At 45.1% G+C, this 21,162-nt stretch overlaps 1 protein-coding gene across 1 annotated transcript in view; it reads left to right on the forward strand.

The window, feature by feature from the left end:
- Positions 1-21,162, forward strand: part of MSN (moesin) — a 74,968-nt gene that overhangs the window by 25,210 nt on the left and 28,596 nt on the right. The window contains exon 2 of the mRNA XM_019536197.1: positions 16,498-16,581. Within this exon, the coding sequence (XP_019391742.1) occupies positions 16,498-16,581 (84 nt within the window). The remainder of the gene's footprint in view (positions 1-16,497; positions 16,582-21,162) is intronic.

The following is a 21,162-nucleotide window of genomic DNA, read 5'->3' on the forward strand; positions in this document are numbered from 1 at the left end:
GGGGGGGAGAGAAGTTCAAAAGGCAACTATGCAGTCCTCTAAAAAGCTGCAAAGAGAACACAAAATGCTCTCTTCTCTCCTTACTATCATAGTTGCTGTTTGTCAGGTCACTGTGGGGATCGCCCCATCTTCTGGTGTTACTACACCAAGCATGCATCGCTTTGTGGGATACGCATAGTACTGCCTTCTCTCATCTGCTATGATCAGCTAAAGAGACCTGTTCTTTATTTTATTTTATTTTTTACCTTTTGGTGCTTTTCTGCCTTGCTCAGCCATACCACACTCTGTTTTTGTTTTGTTTTTATTAATGAATGACTTCAACTCATTGGCAGTTCAGCCTTCATATTTCTCAGACTTTGTTTTCCTAGGCCCTGGCCACTAGGGTTGGAGTTGACACTGAAGGCTTGTACAGGTGGTTGAGCATGGACATTTTAATCTGTTCTCCTTCATTGCTTTGAGGAAAGTCTTGTTATAAAGATGCATTTTTCTAGTGCAAGTGCACTGATAATGGTAGCCCCATATAGTACAGCATGTTTTTTGTGGTTTTTCAATGCTCGACATCAACTCAAGTGTTGATGATCTGGTCTCCTTGGGAATCCATGCTTATTGTCCAATTGCCCAGTATCCTGCCTCCAGCAGAACAAAGTGCTTCCAACCAAGGTGCAGGAAATGCTGCAGCAAGCCCATGTGTTCCCCAGCATTAGATTTGCCTAATACCCAATAGGCAGTGGCTAAAGAATAGTGCCAGAAATCTTCATTGCTCCCTGAATTCTTGGCACATACTAGAACTCTGGATATTCTTATTAGTCTAACTATCCAGACAAACCCGATTTGGATCTTGCTCTGAGCTTGGCCTCTGACATCCTGTGGCAATGAACTTAGTCTACTTACATGTATGAATAGTTTTTACTTTTCCTCTTTCACTGAAATTAGAGGCCACTAACTCCAGAAGTGACACGGGGGGCGGGGGGGGGAGAAAGTCCCCTTGCTCTTGTCTAGTTGCTATGTTTAGTCCCTCTTTTTTATTTTTGATTAATTTCTGGAGGCGAGGGATTTGCACTGTGCATGGTATTTTAGAAAAGGCCTTTGTCTTTTGACAAGGAAAATGTGAGAATTATCAACTTCAATGCTATGTGGAATATAGCTTGTCAAGGGATGCCTTACAACAGCTGAATTGCGTTCCAGCTCCCAACTGACTTTACTGGGATGTAAAGAGTTGGCAGAAGAGTGGGTATGGCTAAACCCTATAGAAGCTATTAACTGTTGGCCTTTCATCTCAATTATCACTAGATATGGCTCCTCTATGCTGTTTGGCTGCTCCTTTTTTGACCTAGCCTCATGACATTAATGACTAACACTTTGATAAACTTAAGCTGTCATGTTCTTGCATTCCTTCTGCCCCTGCTTTTGTTTCTCTGTCCTGTGACCTATAAGAACAGCTTCTGCTCTTTTTTTTTTTTTTTCCAGGTCCTACTATTGAATGAGGCTGTGTTAACTCTTAAATGTTCCTACCAAATTGTCTTCAGAACAATGAACTTGTAATGGAAGTTAAAATTATCATTCCAAGGGCACTGAGTGACTGAAGGTTATACCGTTTAGCTCTTCAAAGCTCACTTGGAGAGAGACATTTCTGCCTATAAGTATGCCAGCTAATTCTGAACAACTGAGTTTCTAATTCAGTAAGTGAAGCTGAATGAAATGAGGCAAACTTTTTAGTGGTTTAGCCTGGTCTGTAGCAGGTTAAGGGTGGATGGATGAAATTATTACTTTGGCTGGAGTGTACTGTACACCAGAGTCTCTTACCCCCTTTGCCCTATTAAAGAAGTGTAGCTGTTTTATCTAACATCAATTTTTATCCTGAATCTGGAATTGCCTTACAATGACTAAATGTCTTGCTTTCATTGTGTTTTAGTTTTAAAATGAGCTATCTACTTGACATCAGCTTTTGAGATTTAAATGCATAAATAGTCAGATTCAGTTAAGGAACTAACTGTTTTATGCTGGCTTCATATACAGCACTTGTCATTACAGCATCATCTGGGTGGGGTATAGCCAATTTGAAATGTAGCTGGCTTCAAAAAACTACTTGCTGATCACGTGTAAAGCTTACTTTTTTTTTTTGCAAGCTGCATTTGACCATGCTATGCAAAACAAGCTGGGGGGAAGAAGAGAAGTCTGGCTACACCAGCCTCAAGTGTTCGTTACACTAAGGAAAGTTTTTGGACAACTGCTTGCCTGTAGTCCTTAATTTTCTCACTGAACCTGTTTTAAAAGTCTTCATGAGACTAAAGCTCAGTTTTCTTGTTCCCTGTCATCTAATTATGCACTAAAGTTGCTGGGAATCTTAACAGCCCATTCCTGTTTGAGATGCTGTTGTCAGATAGTGGAAAAGAGCACAAACAACAGGAATGTCACTGCATGTCTCCTATAGCACTTCATCAGTACTAATCATTCATGGCCCCCAAGGTGCATTAGAAAGGTAGATGATCATTCCCACTTAAGTGGGGAAACTGAGGCGCAGAGGCTGACTTTTATTCAAAGTCTCGCATGATATTTCCACAATACTTGGTGCTTGGTCTGGAGGGGGCGTTCCAGTCCTGATGGTTCCCAGGTTCTTGTGCAGCACTGAATACCATGGGACTAGACAGGACTAGTGTTTAGAAGTGAAATGAGGAGCAAGAGTCTGGCCCTGGTGTTCTCAGGTAGACATTTGAAGGGTTAATCTTTTTCCTTCAGGCTTCAGTGCAGCAGGGTCATTCCTGGAACCCCTGGGTGCGCCTGCCTGCTGGTGTTCTGTTCCCTGATTAGCTTAGCAAGATGAAAAGCCCCTTTAAGATTGCTGGAAGGGGGCTTGATTTAATTAAATGTAATCCCTTCAGAAATTGCAAGCACTTTCATATGACCTGGGTCCAACTTCACTTTGACACAAAAGAACCCAGGAAGTTTCAGAGAAGTGCTGGCTCTCTATGAAGGAGCCAGATGTCTGTAAGTATCCTTGGTGCTTACAGGTGGGGTGGCTTACCTTGACATTCTGTGTAGGCCTCTGGCAGGCAGAAGCAGCTGGTGTGTGCTCCTTAGAGGCAGGTGAAACTGCATACTATCATGCCACTGGGCCTAGAGTGTCAGGTTGTAGCACCAAGTTAATACAAGTTCTGGGCAAAGAGATGCATAACAGGAAATGTCAATCCTTGTAGATCAGAAGAGTTCCACCCTCCAAGGGGATGCTGTTATGACCTTGTTTGCACATGCCTTTGGACTCTTAGTATGCCTTTGGCAGTTCATGGCTTTGCTTTTCTTCCAACTCAGTTGCATATAGAAGCACCTCACTTCCTGTCCTCGTGTAACACAGGCATGCTGCTAAATAGTTTGTTTCTAGCCTAGGGGTGGCTGCATTTTCTTGGGTGACATGGTTCCTCTACATATGGTTTGTAATGGATTTTGGTGTTTTTCCACTTTCTGAAGTCAGGTGGCCAGTTAGCTTTTGTCACTTGTTGTGGAGTTTCCTCTAAAAGTAGTCTTGAAATGGACATTTTTGGGAGCTTAAATTCCAAAACCTTAACACTACGAGATCTTGAAGCTTCTGAAAGAAAGCTTGAGTGTATTCTGTGCTCTGTAGCAGTCGCTTTGCATTCTGGAATACAGTAAATGAGTTTCTTTTAGTAACCACAAGAGAAGCAAGGTTTGGGTGGCAGGTTATATATTGCACCTATAGTTTTGAGGAGTCCTCTATTTTATGACTTAAAAGCAATTTGCTAGAGTTCAGATGTCAAAGAAGATTCAGGCCTAGGTTGTACACCAATACAATGGGTAAGGCAGAAAGTATTAAGCTTCAGATCTGATAATGCTAGAAGTAGTATAAGTGATAATAGTGGCTTCCCTGGGTAGGTACTGCCTGCCTAAAAGGGGAGAATAAAGAAATAATCCAAAATATCCCCAATAAATGCTAGGTACTTAAAGGATGTTGGATAATCCTGAGAGAGTACAGGTGGCAGGTATATATCATGACCACGTTGAAAATGTAATCACAAATACTGGTGCTAAAATCGGAAGAAACTATGGTGAGGGAGTCTTTGCTAAAACAAAGCTACTTTCTGAGGCCAGTGGACACTGAGGTAACTTTGGGTGAATTTGACTGGGGCTTCCTTATGCACCAAAACTCCTGACTTTCAAGCCAGTCAAAAGTCTGCCAAGTGTTTCTAAGAACTGAAATACTTTGGGGGGGGGGGCACCCTATTTTTATGGCCAAAGAAAACTTTGCCAATTGCATTCTATAAATAGCTATTTGAATACTCGCTTAATAGCTCCAGCAATCCATCTGGCTAATGCGATATTTTGCATGATACGTTACCAAATCCTAGAAGTTCAGTTTTGGCATAACTTGTATTTTCTCTTCTAGCCAAGGGAAGGAAAAGATTCCATGCATTATCGTGCCACAGGAAATATAGTTGAGCTGAACAGGCTGTGAAGAATACAGGCTATCATTTGTTTTAATGTATGCAGCAAACACTGTCAACTGAATGCATTTAGTAGAAACAGGAATTATTTCAATTTGTGAATAGAATGGGCTAAACTTCTGCTGCAATTCGATAGCCCAGCAACTTTTTAAGTATTGCATTCTGCCTCCCATGGGGCCCTCTTTAGGGACATCGATTTGATTAGAAAGGGTTAATCTGATGTATGCCAAGTCAAGTAACGCCATTTAGCTATAGTGTTCCCAAGCCCATTGAAATTCTGCCCCTGTGGTGGTTTGTGGTTTCTTTTTGTGTTGGTGTTTTTCCTACAAAATATTATCGGAGGATGGTGCACTTCTTTATTTCAGGTTGAGATTTTAAGGGTTTTCCACAATTCCAGTAATGACTGACAGAAGGCGTAGATTCCGGTACTGTTTCTGATCATCACCCTGCTGCTGAACAAACTTCATACGTGAGGAGATAAGCACTCGTTAGTGCTCAGGCAGCTTCTATGAGGGCACTTTCTGTGATATGGGACTTGAAATAAGACAGCATGCTGAATATCAGTCATGCCAAACCTGCTTCTGTTTAGCAGTGGGGCTTGTTCTTGCTGTTTTTTGACCAGCATGTGTAATGTGCTATTGTACTCGGTGTTTTTTTCTTGCATGCAAACAGACTTGGTATTGCTGGCTGTGTGAAATCAGCAAAATGACACTCATTTTAGATGAACAAAATGATGCATCAGTTTCTGAGGATACCTTGGAACCTGTAATATTTCTGACACCAGGCACCCAGTGTTGTGATGTTTCTGCTTTGGAGGCCCCAGAGCACATGTGTATGTGGTGACTATTCCAGGGTATGCTGTAAATCCCACAGCTGGTGCCGTTTTGGGTTAATGTAACAGTAACTCTGATCCTATGGGAGGAGAAACATCCAAGTCATTGTTACACTTGGTCAGTGCAGAGGCAGAGCAGTTCCACAAAGGAAACTCATTAGCCTCCTTTAAAAATAGCTTATGTTGCTTACAAAAAAATGACAATGGTTAGGCGTCTGAGACATTGCCTAACTTGGAGGTTCCCAACCCCTGGGCTGCGGCCCAGTACCGGGGCCACGAAGGGCTGGCTCCTGGACCGGAAGTCTGGAAGCGACCGGCATGCTGTGGATTGGCAGCCAACTGCTTTTTATACTTGGTATAAAAAAGGGTTGGCTGCTGGCTTGCAGTTTGCTGGTCCACAGTCTAAAAAGATTGAACCACTGGCTTAACTTGTTGACAACTTACTGTCCTTGCCCCAGGGAGCTTATAGTCAAAGATGCAGGATGGCACTTGTGGTACAGACAGTGCAGGAAAGTCTTCCTTTTTGTGTAGTGTCCAGCACAATGGGGTCCTTGTAATCTTAATTTGGCACACTACTACTACTCTTTATTTTTTTTTTCCTGTGCGCCCTCCTAATATAGCTACAAATTGGCCCCTTCCCCCATTTTATTATAAGTCATTAAAGAAGGAACTACTTTCTCCCTACAAAAATCTGAAGAATGGGTGTTGTCTTTAAGCAAAGACAAGATGCCCTTGTCTAATTAATAAAAGCCTTCTTGAGAGTCTGCATGGAATAGGATGAAGGGCAGGTATGGAAGGCATACAGGGAATGTTAAACTTCTTAAAAGCCTGTTACCGCTATCTGTTAAGCCTCCTTGTACCAGGCACCTTCTATCTCAGCCTCTAGTTAAATGCTGCTGTGGGAGGAGGTGCAGATTCTCATAGCTTAGGGAAACCTCATATATTAAATGGTGCTCCTAGCTGTTTGCAGCTATCTTCCATATGGAACAGACGCTGTTCTGACTTTGTAGATGGGTTGTAGGAGGGAGTCCTGCCCTCATGGCAGTGATGTCTTTGGCATCGGGGAACTCTGCTTCTATCACAGCATATTTTCAATCTCATAACTGCCTAAAAGTGGTAAAACAATGGTAGATGCTCTGTAACAGAAAAGTGGAGGCATTTCTAGGCTCTGATTTCCTTTTAAATAGTTCTGTCTGTTTCATGACGCCAGTTAGAACCTGTCTGCCCTCCAGTGTGTTTTTATTCTGTGGATGTTCATACTAAATCCCAGTAGGTCTATTAGGTCTATTACTTTTTATGTAGTGTCACTTACTAAATTAGTAATGCAGCACTAGCATCTCTGGAAGTACTTGTATATAAAATACTAAATGTTTTTTTTTTTTCTTTTTTTCCCAGAATGTATATTCCATAGTAGGGCCGTGTGAAATGGCTGTCTCATTTCAGTTTTGGATTTGGCTGTTTCAGAGGACAGTGATTTACTTCGGCATTTCATATCGCTGCTCTGTTTCGATTTCAGCCAGATCTGTTTTGGAGATTTGGATAGTCTCTGGGGAGAGGCAGGCACAACTAACTGGGCAGTTGCAGACTCTTTCATGGCTCCTCCAGCTATGCCTGCCTCTCCCCAGGTGGGAAAGCCACAAGAGTAGCTCCCATAGCTGCTCTGCCTGGCTGGCCCCAGCCTAGTCCTGGCACTTAAAGCTGTGCACTTGACAGCTCTGGCAGCAGTGACTGGGGCTTCTGAGGGCTCATGGCAGAGCCCCCTCCCATGCAACTTGGGACAGCAGGGATCATCTGCCTTCCCCCTGCCTGGTACCTGTGCAAGAGCTGCCCCACGGCATGGGTGCAGTGCAGCTTGGCAGGGTGCTGCCTGGGAGCTGGGGTGGCTCCACGTATCAGCTGGAGCCCAGCACTGCTCAGCCCCAGCTCCCAGGCAGTGTGCAGTGCCCTGCTAAGCTACACTGCTCCCATACTGTGGGGCAGCTGCTGTATGGATGCCAGGTGGGGGTTGGGGGGCAGTGATCCCTGCCTTGTGCTGTGCTGTGGGTGGGGAGCAGCTCTGCCATGAGCCCTCAAAGGCCCTGATCACTGCCAGAGCTGTGTGATGCTTGGGCTGGGCTGGAGTGGGGAATTGGGGAGTGAGGGCTATGTGGGGGGGCTCTGCCACATTACTCTAGAGCCCCCACAGTCCCTGCTACAGCTGGTGAGTGTGGGGCTTTAAACAAAAAAAACCAAACAAACAAAAAAAAGTGCCAGGAAGTGGGGCTGAGCCTGGGCAGGGCAGCCATGGGGGGGCTTTTCCCATGGCTCTTCTGGCTGTGCTCAGTGTGGGCTGTGCCAAGCAGACTTCGGTGCTGGTGCTGACCCTAGCTGGCAGCAGTAGCATCCCACACGCATATCTGGGGGCCTGTGCCCCCTGGGAAGGCTATGGGGCTGTGCTGGACACTTCTCTTGGGGTGCAGGCCCCTGGATCTGTGTGCGGGATGACAGTAGGCTGCCATCCCTCCCCCAGAGCACTGGGGTTGGAAGGGACCTCGGGGACAGATCACAGACACTGGTTAGCTACAGATGTCAGTATCGGAGGAGTCCTTTCTCCCTTTCCCCTTCCTTCTTAATTTTGCAAGCCTGGCTCTAAAACATCTGAGACATTTTGGATTTGGTGTTTTGGGGGCTGGAACACCTCTGAAAAGAAACCACTTGTGAAATTTTGCACAGCTCTACTCCATAGTAAAAGGCAAAAAGGCTTCTGGTTAGCTGCTGAAGTTTTAGATTGGTGGCTGGCTTCTGAAGATCTAAGCAGAATTTTGAGGGCAACAGATGCCTGGATAAACCCAAGCACATCATGAATGGGAGGATGTATGGGTTTATCAGCACACTTTAAATAGTATTCTAAATTATCTTGTAATTTCAGAATTACAAAAAAAAAATCCTTAACAGCTTTTTCTGGGTGTTTTAAGGGTTTGTCTTGAACCTCTAATGTTTAGTTAATTAAGTAGCTAGTTTTTGGAAAAGAGGTGGGGAATAAAAGCTAATATCTTAGAAACACAACTGGATTCTTGGCAGTGGATGCAATCAATGGCTGCTTCTGCTCTTCAAGAAGACTGATAGTGACTCCTTGCCTCTCTTGTGACTGGACTTGAAGTCTTATATGCCCTATAACCCAATTGGGTTATATCCTTACTGGGGAGTAATTCATTGAATTAGAAAACAGCCTGTGGACAAACAGTTAAACATTAGCAGCTGTGTCAGTGCCACACAGGCTACCTCTTAAATCTAACTACTATTAATACTCTGATGGGAAATCACTTTACCAGCAGGCAGTGGTCCAGTCTCTAGCACGTGTCTAGAGGCTGGGTGAGCCATTGAACACAAACTTTGAGGGGGAAAGAACAGAACTACTAAACTTGAAAGCCTTGGTTACCACTTGTATTAAGTCCTCTCAGGCAGAAATGGCTTTTAGAGAGAGGCATCAGGTTATACAGTTCCCTGAACTAGTCCAGGGCTAGTGGTATGTGTTCAGTCTGCTCTCTGGAAACATTGAATTGGATTTGGGAAAATAAGGCTTGTTCCCAGCTTTGCTACAGACCTGCTGTGTGGTGTGTTTTGGGCAGGTTACTTCCAGACTACATCAGCTTCTCCACCTGTGAAATGTAAACTGCAATAACAAGCTTTTTTTTTTTTTTTTTTTTTTTTTTTAAACTATTCAGTGGCTTATGAATATCAGCTGCTAAATGGGAGAGACTAGGGGAAAATACAGATGGCTGTTAATGCAGCTGCCTTTGAAGCAAAGATATTAATCATGAGGGTTGCATGTTATCTGGAAGACTAAAGATTTATGGTGGAAATAGATCATCAACTCCAAAACAAAACCCCAATATGGTAATTCAAAGGCAAAAGAGCACACTTGTGCTCTAGTGGGATTGGGTTATTTTGTCTGCCTTCCAGTACAGGTCTTCCTCAACTTATGCAGGCTCTTTTTATATGCAAATTTGCTCTTATGCGATTGGGTCTAAATATGCTCATAATTGCTTATATGCAAGGTAAATTTTGCTCTTGCGCGATCAGCATAGATGCACCCCTGCCCAAGCAAGTAAGTCTGTGGGGGAAGGGGCAAAGGCCGTGGCCTCGCTCACCCCAGCCCTGTCTCCAGTGGCCCCAGGAGTGGTGACCACCAGGTGCCTGCAGCTGTTTGACTGCACTGTGCTTTGCCTGTCCCCCTGCGCCTGGTCTTGCCACAGCTCCTGGCCTGTGTCATGCTGTGGTGCAGGCAGCTGGTGTCAGCTGCTCCAGCCTGGGCTGGGGCAAGTGCAGATAAGTGGAGCCACAGGCGGTGCAGGGTGCAGCACTCACCCCAGCCCTGGCTGCAGCGGCCCCAGGAGCAGCTGACATCAGCTGCCTACATCACGGCACGGCACGGCCCAGCCCAGGAGCAGAGGAATGGAGACAGGTGGAGCACGGTGCAGCCCAGCAGCTGCAGGTAGGTGGTGCCGGCCACTCCTGGGGCTGCTGTGGCCAGGGTGGGGGTAAGTGCCATTCGGTTGACTCTGCTTTGCTGCCTTGTGCAGCCCAGGGGGTGGTGCCCCTGCCCCTTCCCTAGTTCCAGCCTCACTCTTCCCTCCCTTACTGCCATGGGAACCTATCCCTACTTGTTACATTGAAGTGGGTTCACTTTATGCCCCATTCTCTAGGAACGCATGTACAGCATAAATCAAGGGAAACCTGTATAGTGGTCAGGTGTCTGTGTGCTCTCTGTACTGGGCAATTTTCAACTGCTGAAGTCTCAAAGGATAGAGGGGAAAATTGGTGGTTATAAGGTTGTTGGTTTTTTTTTTTTTTGGTTGTTGTGTGTGTGGCTTTTTTTTAGCTCAGCTAAGAGATGATCCTTGGAGATGTGCAGTGCCTGGCACTGTACCCTGCTGAATTGTGGTGAATTTTTCTAACCTACACTAAAATATCTGTTTTAAAGCTTCAATGTAAATACAGATAAAGATGCAGACTGCTCAGCAGAACTGCCTTTTTCCTGCAGTTTTTAAATGAATTGATTGATTAAATGGAAATTCTTTTGCTTCTCATCTAATAGGTTATACTCAGTAATATGTTGTGCTCTTATCTACTAACTGAAAATTCAGAAACACTCACCCTTATTTCAGACACTAAAGCCTTAGTTAGTAATTCACCTGCTGCTAACTAACACCTGCAACTTGTGCAAACCACCCTCTTTGCAAGAATATCATTTGGCATCACCTTACTAAGATTTGTCTCTTTAAAATGTACTACATTATACTTGTTAGCATGGATGAGATACAGTTGTTGGACAGAACAGGCCAGTAGTAACTTTAGCCAGGACAAATGTGACTTTTAATTTTCTCTTCATCTAACGGGTGTCAAAGGACAATGCTACTGGAGCCCCAAAGATCAGCACTATTCAGTAGAATAGGCATAAATGCACTAAATAAAATAGCTCTGTGTGCAGCAATTAGGCATGCAAGTGGGGTTACAGGGTTAAATTTCATGCTGTAATTTTAGTGTAGTAGTGAACACAAGCTTCAGACATTTTGGAAGTTTCAGATGTGGGACAGGCCCTGTTGCTTACGCATCTGTACAACTTCTTGTAAAGACTGGTTGGGAGCCACAACCCTTTTTAAAAGCGGTGGAGCCCTAGTGAGGAGAGAACCAGTCACAGATGGTAGTTGCATTTCATCCTGATCTTAATGCTTCAACCTACAGCACCTATTAATCAGTTATTTTGAGCTTCCATCGTCTCTAATACTGTAATAAATCACTTGCCCGAGCAGGATGTCTTGAACTATCAGTGGTCATTTAGTTTCAAACTACATTTAAAAAAAAGTCAGATTGATCGCCTCTCCCTGAGCAGTGACTGGTGCTCTAACAGCAGTAATGCCATGGGGAAGAGGACTTGGTATACCAAATTTAGCTGTCATGGGTGGTGACAGATTGCAGGGGGAGGGGGAGAAGCAGCAGTGTGTTACTTTTGTCCTGGCTCCTCAGTGCCTATATAGATCAGGTACTTCAGTGGGGCTCTTTAGCGCTTTGAATCAACTAATAAATTAAGTGCCAAAAAACACCACTGAAGTGCCCCATCTATAGAGACACTGGGGAAAGCCAGGTGCAGCTAATGCGCTGCCTTCTCTGGATGTGTGCTGGGCTTGGCATGCTCAGTTTTTAAAGTAAAATATTGTTTCCCACCCCCACCCCCCCCCACACACACACATGTGCAAGCAGCCCATGTGATGAAACTCCTCCAATATCTGAAAATCCTTGAGTCCTTATCCTACATGATGCCTATGACTTGGGTAGCCAGGGAGCATAGTAGCAGCTAGAGCTCCTGCCTTAAGGGACAACTGTTCAAGAATGTCAGATAAGGCTGCTTCTAGTGGCCAGTTAAGATGGGGGAAGTGCTTTTTTTTTTTTTTTGAGTAGTGATTTTTATCACCTACTATACTAAGGACCAGTCGGAGCCAAATCCAAGGCACCCAAAGTCTTGGAGAAAGGTCGTCTTCTGAAATAAGGTATTAAAAATGTGATTGGGCAAAGCTATACAGTAGTACAGGGATGGGACCTGAGTTCTTGGAGCCCAGTCTCCTTACACAGATAATCAAGTCCATAAAATGGAGCTTGATCGGTTTAAACCTTGTTAGGTTGCTTGCTTGTCCCCAGTGTTTGGGATGAGCTGTTTTGGAATCTAACTCCTCTGGTTAGCAGCCTTCTAGCTTCCAGCCTAAATTTATTTGTGGTACACTTTTATTCTTGTGCCAGCATTGGCTTTGCATTTAAATAATCTCTCCCCCTAACGTTTATAGATTACAATCATACCCCTTAGTTTTGCTAGGCTAAATAAACGTAAGCTCTTCTATTCTCCTCTTGTAGAACAGGCTCTCCATTCCCTCTGGGAGAACTTTTTTGCATCTCTTTCAGTTTTAACTGTATTTGAAGCTATACTGTAAACTATCCTAAAGAGAACAGGCAGATTAATGTTTAAATATTTAAAGTCAGAATTTTAGACTGTGTGGTAACTATAGTTCAGTTGAAATGAATCATGCCAAGGATTTGGAATAGGCTTTCCAGGGTATTTCTGAAAAATGTTTTGGACAAATGGGGACTGCTGCCATGAAATCTGGGATTTGGCTACTAGGACTGTGCAAAACAGCACTGTTCTGCTTCGACTTCCATTTCAACAGAACAGTGTTTTGTTTCGAGTTTTGCTTGGTTTTGAAAGCGCTGTTCTGTTTCGTTTCATCGAAGCTGTTTTGCTGTTTCAACACTTCACTCATAGGCTATAATGGGGAAGCATGAAACTGCCTATAACTCATTTCTTGCTTGATTCAGATGAAACTTGCAGGGATGGTAGCGCCTTCTGAGGGCATGAAGCCTGCCAGGTCTCAAAGGGATAAGTGCAGAGGTTTCTGGGAAGCTGCATGTCAATACCTTGAGATGCAAAACTCCTGTCACTTGCCAGCAGCCTCCTGTCATCCAGCGTGAAGATCTGGAGGGCTGCAGGGCTGTGCCAGACTCCTCCTGGGGGTGCTGGCCCCTAGTCTGCCTGCTGGATCATGGGAGGCTGCTGCTGTCTCCTGGGACCGGTGTTGGGCATGGGCTGTGCCCAGTGCTGGGAAGATAAGTGCTGCTGCTAGCCCGAGCTGGCAGCAACAGCACGCTGTCATCTGGCATGCAGATCTGGGGGGCCCCACCCCTGTGAGGGCTGGGGGCTGTGCCAGAATCCTCCTGGGGGGGCACAACCCCCAGATCTGCACTAGATGCTTGTGCTGCTGGCTGGGACTGGTGCTGAAGCTAAGTAAGCACAGCTTTAAAATTCGGAATATTTGGAGTGTCCTTATTTCATTTCGAGTTTGCTGTTTTGAGCTCAAAACAGCTTTGAAACTAAAATGCCCAGTGAAATTTCACACAGCCATATTGAGTGCTTACTACACCAGAGTGCCTCTTGCTTATGAACAAACCAGGCTGCAACTGTTCTGTCACTTGGTATACCTCTGCTATCTTAGGACAGACTAGCATGCTAGTAACTATGGAACCTAACTGTGTAGAAAAATTGTTCTAAATTTGGCTGAATTCATAATTAAGATGGTTCCTTTGACTGTTTCTTTGCTTACTCTTGCTATTTTTTGATCTTCTGTGTGTCATGTGGTTAACTTCTATTTTAAACTTGACCTCAGAATTATTCTAACTCAAGCCACTCCCAGTACACTTCCTTTTCCCTGGGAATTGGGTGAAACTGGAAAACTTTTTTTAAAACTTCATCACACTGAGGAATGAATAACTAGTATCAAGTAATACATCTTTTGTGGCAGCTGACAAACCACTGCATACCTGGAATAGTTCCTTGTTCTCCATATGGGTTACCTTGTTGGCATAGTTCAGCTCTGGATTTGGGTGCCCTACTATTATCCGCTTTAGGTTTGGGAAAATTTCCCCTCTGTGCTACTTTTTAGCCCAAACTGGCAGCTATGCAAAGCAAATGGGTCATCGGACCACTTGATTTTGAGCTTTTTCACTGACTAGCAAGGGTTCTAAAACTGGCTCACTGAAGGCCGTTTACTGGCTTCATGTTCAGGCAGGAATATTAGTTGGCTCTGTTCATCTGCAAGGAAAAACCCACCTTTCTATAAAAAGAAACGGCTCTTTGACAATTCTGATAAGAATCGTGTTGTAGCATTTGAAGATTTTTAGTACCATGCGTCTGAACAAGCAGCTTTTTTGTATGAAGAGACTCCAGTCTTTCAAGTTCATAATCAAGTGCACGGAGGCCATAAAACCCTTCTGATTCAGGACTGCAAATTCCTGTTCCTTGTCCTCACTTCGGTATATTCCAGAGACCTAGCCTCCATTTTTGAAGTCTTTTAAGTAGTGGTGATTCTCTCTGACTTCAGCTCTTCCCCTCTCAAAAGGTGTAAGACCTCATTACAGTAACAAAAGACTCCCTGTTGGCTAAACTACACTATATTGACTCATTCTGGTAGAAAGGGACTATTTTTTCTCTGAAGATTGGGAAGTGGCCTGTCAAAATTGCAAGTTTCCTGCTGCTGAGATGCTTTATCTTAGAAGTGATGAAAGCAGGGTCAGGAGCTTGTTTACACATGGCTTGGATGCATCACTTCCCACACCCTCTCCTCTTCTGCCACCCCCCTTATGTAATACCATGCTGTTTCCAAGCTTTGGGCCTGGTTGGTTTTTTGCTATGCAAATTGCCTTACATCCATAATCGGTCAATAACACTTCTGTAACTTTGGTCTTTCTTGGCAATTTTAAGGAACTCGTGTTTCCAGGCATGTTTTGAGTGGAATTTCCCTGCCTGAATGGTGCTAGAATATAAACAAAATTTCTAGCTAGACAGCTCTGGTTGTCCTGGTTATAGTATTTAGAGTTGTGAATGTCTTCCCCTTTTGACCATGAAAGTAGGGGTACACCGATATTTTTGGAGCCAATACTGATGGCCGATTTTCTTTTTTAAATGGTGGCATATCAGTGGATACTAATCCAATTTCCGATACGCAGCCTGAAAAAGCGTCCAGCTGCTAAAACTGTTTGTGGTGGGAGGGCAGATCAAGGCTCCTGTGGTGAGGGAGGGAGTGGGGATGGGGATGAGGCTGGGACAGGTGCTGCCTAGGCAGGGCACAGGATGCAGCTATGGCTCGTGCAGGGATGTTGGGGCACAGGGCAGTCCTGCTGCTATGTGCACACCGGGGGGGGGGTGCCCCTGGATCTGCTAATGGCAAGGTTGGGCTGCTGCTGCAGGCTGGGGCAGACAGTGGCACTGGGAAGGAGGTTTATGGGGGTGGGGGGCTGCATCCACCCTGAAATTCACCATAGCTTCCCCAACCCTTCCTTCCCAGCACTGCAGCTGCTGCCTGCCCTGAGGTGTAGCATGGCCCAACCTCCTTCCTTCCCCCTCCTGCCACAGTGCCCTTCCAGCCCCAGCCTGCCCTTGCTCCATGCACATCTGGGGGCACATGTCCCCCATGCCCTCTTGGGGTGCACACAGTGGCAGGAGCTGCCCCAGCCCCACCCCCTTCTTCCCTTGTAAGGGCCTTATTCTGCCCCTTCCCTCCCCTCACCTTCCACCACAACAGACTTACCGGCTTGACATAGCTCTCCAAGCTGCTGGGCTGTGCTCTTCACTGCCTAGGTGCTGCACTGTGGCTGTGCACATGCACAGGGCATTTATCGGCCTCATTATCAGCCACATCAGGCAAAAAAAAGCAGTTTCCAATACAGTCAACTTTTCTTTATACCAGTGCTGATCTGATATTGGACCAATGTATCAGTGCATCTCTAAATGAAAGCTGTTTGTATTCAGTTAAGGAATGTTAACTTGCATTTTGTCAGCTATGATATATTTTCACAAATGGAAAGGCAGTTAAGTCTGGATCATGTCTCTGACTTTAAAAAAGCCTGTCTGTTGTCACAACTTACATCAATAGCTGGGTTTGTACATAATGTAAGAAAGCTCTCCATCTTGTTTTAGACATTGTCATAAACCACATAAGGCCAACACTATATAATTGATTCCTGCTGGGGAAATTGTACCTCTTTAATGTTGTTATTATCTATCAGTATTCAAAGTGATTTCCCTTGTTGAAGGGAATAACTATAAAGAGATAACAATTACAAAGAACATGTTTTCATACTGCAAGATGGGCTTATCAGGTGCTTATTAAATGCCTAGGTATCTAAGGTACTTCCAGAGCTTGAGTATGGTGTGGCTGTGGCTTTGGAGCTATTCATATAATTTGTTGCACACGTTGTATAGAGTGCATGAGTTCTGGCCTCATTGTAGCTTTCTGGGCTTACTTACGAAACTATTAGTGGGGGAGGGAAGAGAAACTTTTATGGTTGACTCCACTTATTGCAGGCTTATGTCACTCCCATGCATTGGACATTATTTAGGGTTTAACTATTTTAAAGTTGGATTAGATAGGTTACATTTCTCAATGCTGTGAAACAGGAGGGTCTATTGCTTAAATCCCCCATTTAACTGATAGGGTTTAAGAAAGTATTGCATGAGTCAGCTGTCTTGTAATTTCCAATTTAGGGTGTTTCTGGGACCTTTATCTCAAGTCCCTGGTGCTAGCCACTTTGGGAAGTAAAGCAGTAGACTAGATAAGCGAATCACTGATCTGACTTGGTATGTCAGGTCTAGCGAACACTTGTAGTAACTATTTTTTCTTTCCCCTTCAGATCAGTGTGCGAGTTACCACCATGGATGCTGAGCTGGAGTTTGCCATCCAGCCCAACACCACGGGGAAGCAGCTCTTTGATCAGGTAAGGTGATGCACCTGTGGAAGACCTACATTTTGAGGACTCCTTTTGCTTGCTTTCAGCCTTCATAGATGCAGTTGCCCAATATAATTTGGAGGCTGTTTAGAGAGCAACAGAAACTAGTGTGGTATAAGGCAGGGGTTCCCAACCTTTTCATGCTGTGGACTGGAAGTAACAGCAGACCAGCAGTGACCAGCATACTGCAGGCCAGCAGCCAACCCCCCCCCTCCCTTTTTTTTTTTTTATACTTGCTTCTAGTCCATAGTTTTTTCTGACCTGTGGTCACTTCTGGTCCAGCAGCCAACCCTTCATGGCCTGGTAGCGGGCCGTGGCCTGGGGGTTAGGAACCCCTGCTATAAGGAACTATATGGCATCATGTCCCCTTTAGCACCTGCTTACTTGTATTTCTGTACCTCCTGGAGAATAAAATGCTGTCTCCATCCCCAGAGTACCTTTATATATCTAAGGCAAATTACATGTTAAAGGTAGGAGAAGACAAACATACAAACTATTTACTTTTGACATGATTGGTCAATTTATTGTCAGTAACATAGTAGTAGCTGTTGGTCTCCAGATGTAGCTTGGAGACCTAGAGCAGCGGTTGTCGTACAGGTACTATCAGTGGTATGCAGACAACTTATCAGTGGTACATGTTAACAGATTAGTTATAATTACTTTATGATAAATTTGCTGACAGTACTTAAGGTATCATTTCAAATTTGGTGCATAATCTCAGTTTGGGAACTACTGAACTATAGTAATAAAGCTGATGTTCCAGAATGGAAACTCCCCTCTATGTAAAAGCAGGTTTCAGTCTGCAGTGAGGAGTGAAAGCTTACCTGACCATTAAATGTTATGGCTTTACTGATGTCAGCTGTGATGGGGAGCCCTTGATGCTGCAAGTAGCTTCCCAGGTACAGCTGGCTACATCTTGATGCTTTGGCTTTTCTCTGTACTCATTGGCTGGAGTTGGGAGGAAGTCAGCTCAGCCAAACAGAAGCAGGGAGACATGTGCAGCCCAAACTTGGAGCTGCGAATACAAAGACATTATCAACTGCAGCTGTTGAAAAAACTTCAGCAGACTCCATTACACAGCTCGGCTGTAATCCCAGAGGCCCTATCCAGCCTACTGCCCAGCCGCTTGGAGCATCCGTTTAGCTTGTAGAGTGATGCAATCATGTCTCGGACACTGGGGGCTTTGTCAAGCTGCTGCTGAGAGGAGAGAGGAAGAAATCAGGAGCTGGCGTTGCAGAAGAATCTGAACAATGAATGATTAACTTAAGCTCATTTTCATTTTTAAGCTCTCTTGTCTGCTGATTCCTGGCCTTGCATGATTTATTTCAAGTGGGTGTGGCTCTCAAGAAACCCTAGACATTCTGGGGCCAGCCTTTGCTCTGAGTCTGGACTGAGGGAAGGAAAAGTCAATTACAGCTAACCTATCCATAAAGCAGTCAGTCTCATTTGGGACCAACACTTAATTTTGCACTACATTTTACCTTTTCCTCCTTTAAACATTTTGAGTGTTTCAGTGCTATCTGGTGCAGTGGCTTTCTTCTAATGGAGTTCTGCAATATGGAGGAATAGGGTGACAATTGCACCTGTACTCTTTGTAAGCACTAGTGTTTCAAGATATCCAAGGGGAGTAAACTTCTTTCTCTTCCTCTGTAAATTCTCTTTTTAAAGAGTACATAGTTGCTGGCTTGGGCTGCTTCCTTGCTGCTGTATAGCAGTAGCTCCTGATGGTTTTAGTCCTGTGATTTGTGACCTCCTCAAATAACAATTTAGTTACAGTTATGGATCATATTTTGGCATATAGGACTAACCAGCACAAATGTACACTTAATAGCAAGCACAGTACATTGTTACTGCAACATGGAGTAAGTGTAATGTTAAGATGTTTCAAGGTGCATGAATTGAAAGCTTGCATTTCTGCATAAATGATCACTTTTTTTCCCCCCTTACTCTCCCCATCTTGGAACAGCTCAGCTGGATAGTTCATAGGCTCCTGCCTCGGGGTCTGAACGTTGACATGCTTAACAGGCCTGTGCAAAGCAGCTAGTATCTGCTTTGGAGTCAGATTCAGGGGACAGTGATTTTGATTCAGTGACTCGAATCACTGTCCCAAACTGATTCTGCTGCTGAATCTCCAAATTTTAAATGGGCCCCATTCCCCGCCTGCTCTCCCAGCCCTTTCAAAAAGAAAAGTTAAAGGCCCAGTGTCACTGGCTGCTGCAGCAGCCGTTGGGACCACTGGGGGCTTGTGGCAGAGCTACCCACGCAGCACGGAGCAATGGGGGATCCCTCCCTGCCTGGCAGGACTAGTGAGTGCAGGGCTTTTTTTGAAGTACTGGCATGCTTCAGCTGGGTGTGGCAGCCATTGGTAGGGCTGGTGGGGGCTGGGGCCTGGCGGGGTCCCCCCCCCCATGGGCCACTCCCTCCTCCAGTCCCGCCCCCTGTCCTTACTGGCACAGAGTCCAGGTCCAGCTCCCTGCAGCAGCAAGCAGGGACTGCCCAAAACTCGTCAGTCTTTTTTCGAATAGTTTTGGAGGGCTTCAAATTGATTTGGACCTTTTTTTGGTCTCCTTATTTAATTTGGACATGTGGCCTCTGAATCAAATCTGCGCCTGAAGCTTTGCACAACCCTAATGCTTAACCATGTAGAATAATGGTGGTCAACCAGGGGTATGCTTACCTTTAGGGATATTTAGATGTTTGTAGGAGTTATGGGGGGCTCCCACCACTGCATGCACCTGGTGCAGACCTGGGGGGCACATACCCACCATCCCTGCCCCCCAATCTGTGTGGGGCAGAGGCAGCTGCTGCTATATGCTGGGCTTTGCATGTGCCACTGCATCTTCCCTAGGAGTGGTGTGATGCCATGTGCCTGCCATGGCTCTTCCCTTCCCCCACAGACTTACTGGCGGGAAGGGGAGAGGCGCATGTGCACATGCACTCGGCTCCTCCCTCCCCCCAATAATTCTAATATAAAGGGGTACATGAGCTGAAACTAAGGTGGAAGGGGTACACTTGTTTTAAACAAGGTTGAAAACCCCTGGTGTAGAAGAAGGGGCTGTTCAAGTACTACTTACTTCAGGAGCTCTTGTGGCTGAGTGAACCAGGGAGCTGGGGGTTCCCAATCTGGCCTAGCTTGCAACTCAACTAGTTTTATTCTCCCTTGAGGCAGTTTGTTTTATTATTATTTTTTGTCCACAGAGTGCATGCAGGTGCTGAACATTAGTCTTCAATGACTTGAGTCTGTGTCTTGGAAGCCTTTTGATCATGCTTCCTGTATTAAATTATAAATAAACAAAATACTGTCACTACTTAGTAACTACATTCCTTTGTCCTGCTTTTGGGCAGCTGTTGTAGTATCTCCTTTTTCCCCATGACTTATTTTCACTGCACCTGTGTGAAATTAAAATTCTGTTTAAGCATAGAAATCTTCTGAAGTGAGAGGTAAGGAATTGAATTCTAGAGCTGCATTATCATGGGCAGCTGCTGCTGCAGGCAAAGCACACTTTGCATTGTTTGCAGTGCTTGGGTTACAGCCAGGGTCATAGTTATAGGATTGGAAGGAACCTTGTAAATCTTCAAGTCTGACCCCCTGCCCTGGGCAGGAGAGAGAACCGGGCTCAAATGACCCCAGCCAGGTAGGCATCAAGCCTCTTCTTAAAGACTCCCAGGGTAGGAGCCATCACTACTTCCCTTGGAAGTTGGTTCCAGATCCTAGCTGCCCTGACTGTGAAGTAGTGCCTCCTGATGTCTAGTCTCAACCTATTCTCTAACAACTTGTGGCTGTTATTCCTTGTTACCATGGGGGGCACTAGGGGGAGCAAGGTCTCTCCCAAATGTTGCTAGTCCCCCTTAGTGAGTTTATAAACTGCTACCAGGTCCCCCCATAGCCTTCTCTTGTGAAGGTTGAACAAGTTCAGGTCCTGTAGCCTCTCCTCATAGGGTCTGCCCTGCTGTCCCCAGATAATTTGGGTGGCCCTCCTCTGGACCCTCTCAGTACTGAAGTGCAGTGCCCAGTTCTGAACACAGTACTCCCAGCTGTGGCCTGACCAGTGTCACATAGTGGGGGGGGATCACCTCCTTGGCCCTACTTGAGATGCATCTGTGGAGGCATGACAAGGTACGGTTAGCCCTACTGACTGACCTCGCATTGTCACTCCATGTTCATCTTGGAGTCAATAATGACTCCAAGATCTCTTTCTGCCACCATGCTCTCAAGGAAGGAGTTTCCCAGCTTAAGTGTGCTGCTGTTTCCTACTGTACAAGTGCAGCACCCTGCACTTGTCAGTATTGAAATCCATCCTGTTTTTGTTAGCCCACCCCTGTAACCTGTCCAGGTCCTGCTGTAATCTGTCCTTCCCTACTAGTGTTCCCACCTCACCCCAAATCTTGGTATCATCAGCAGACTTAAATGGGCTGTTTTTCACCCCGTTGTCCAAGTCACTAATAAAGAAATTGAACAGTGTAGTCAGTTGTCTTCACCCTGTTCTCAGTATTTCTGGTTTGCTAAATCATACTGCACTGGGGAAAACCCAAGTAAGTCCTTTTTGGTTTTTAGGTGTTTCCCCTAAC

This window comes from Crocodylus porosus, unplaced genomic scaffold (assembly GCF_001723895.1).
Source record: "Crocodylus porosus isolate Cpor-Errol unplaced genomic scaffold, CroPor_comp1, whole genome shotgun sequence".
Taxonomy (NCBI): Eukaryota; Metazoa; Chordata; order Crocodylia; family Crocodylidae; genus Crocodylus; species Crocodylus porosus.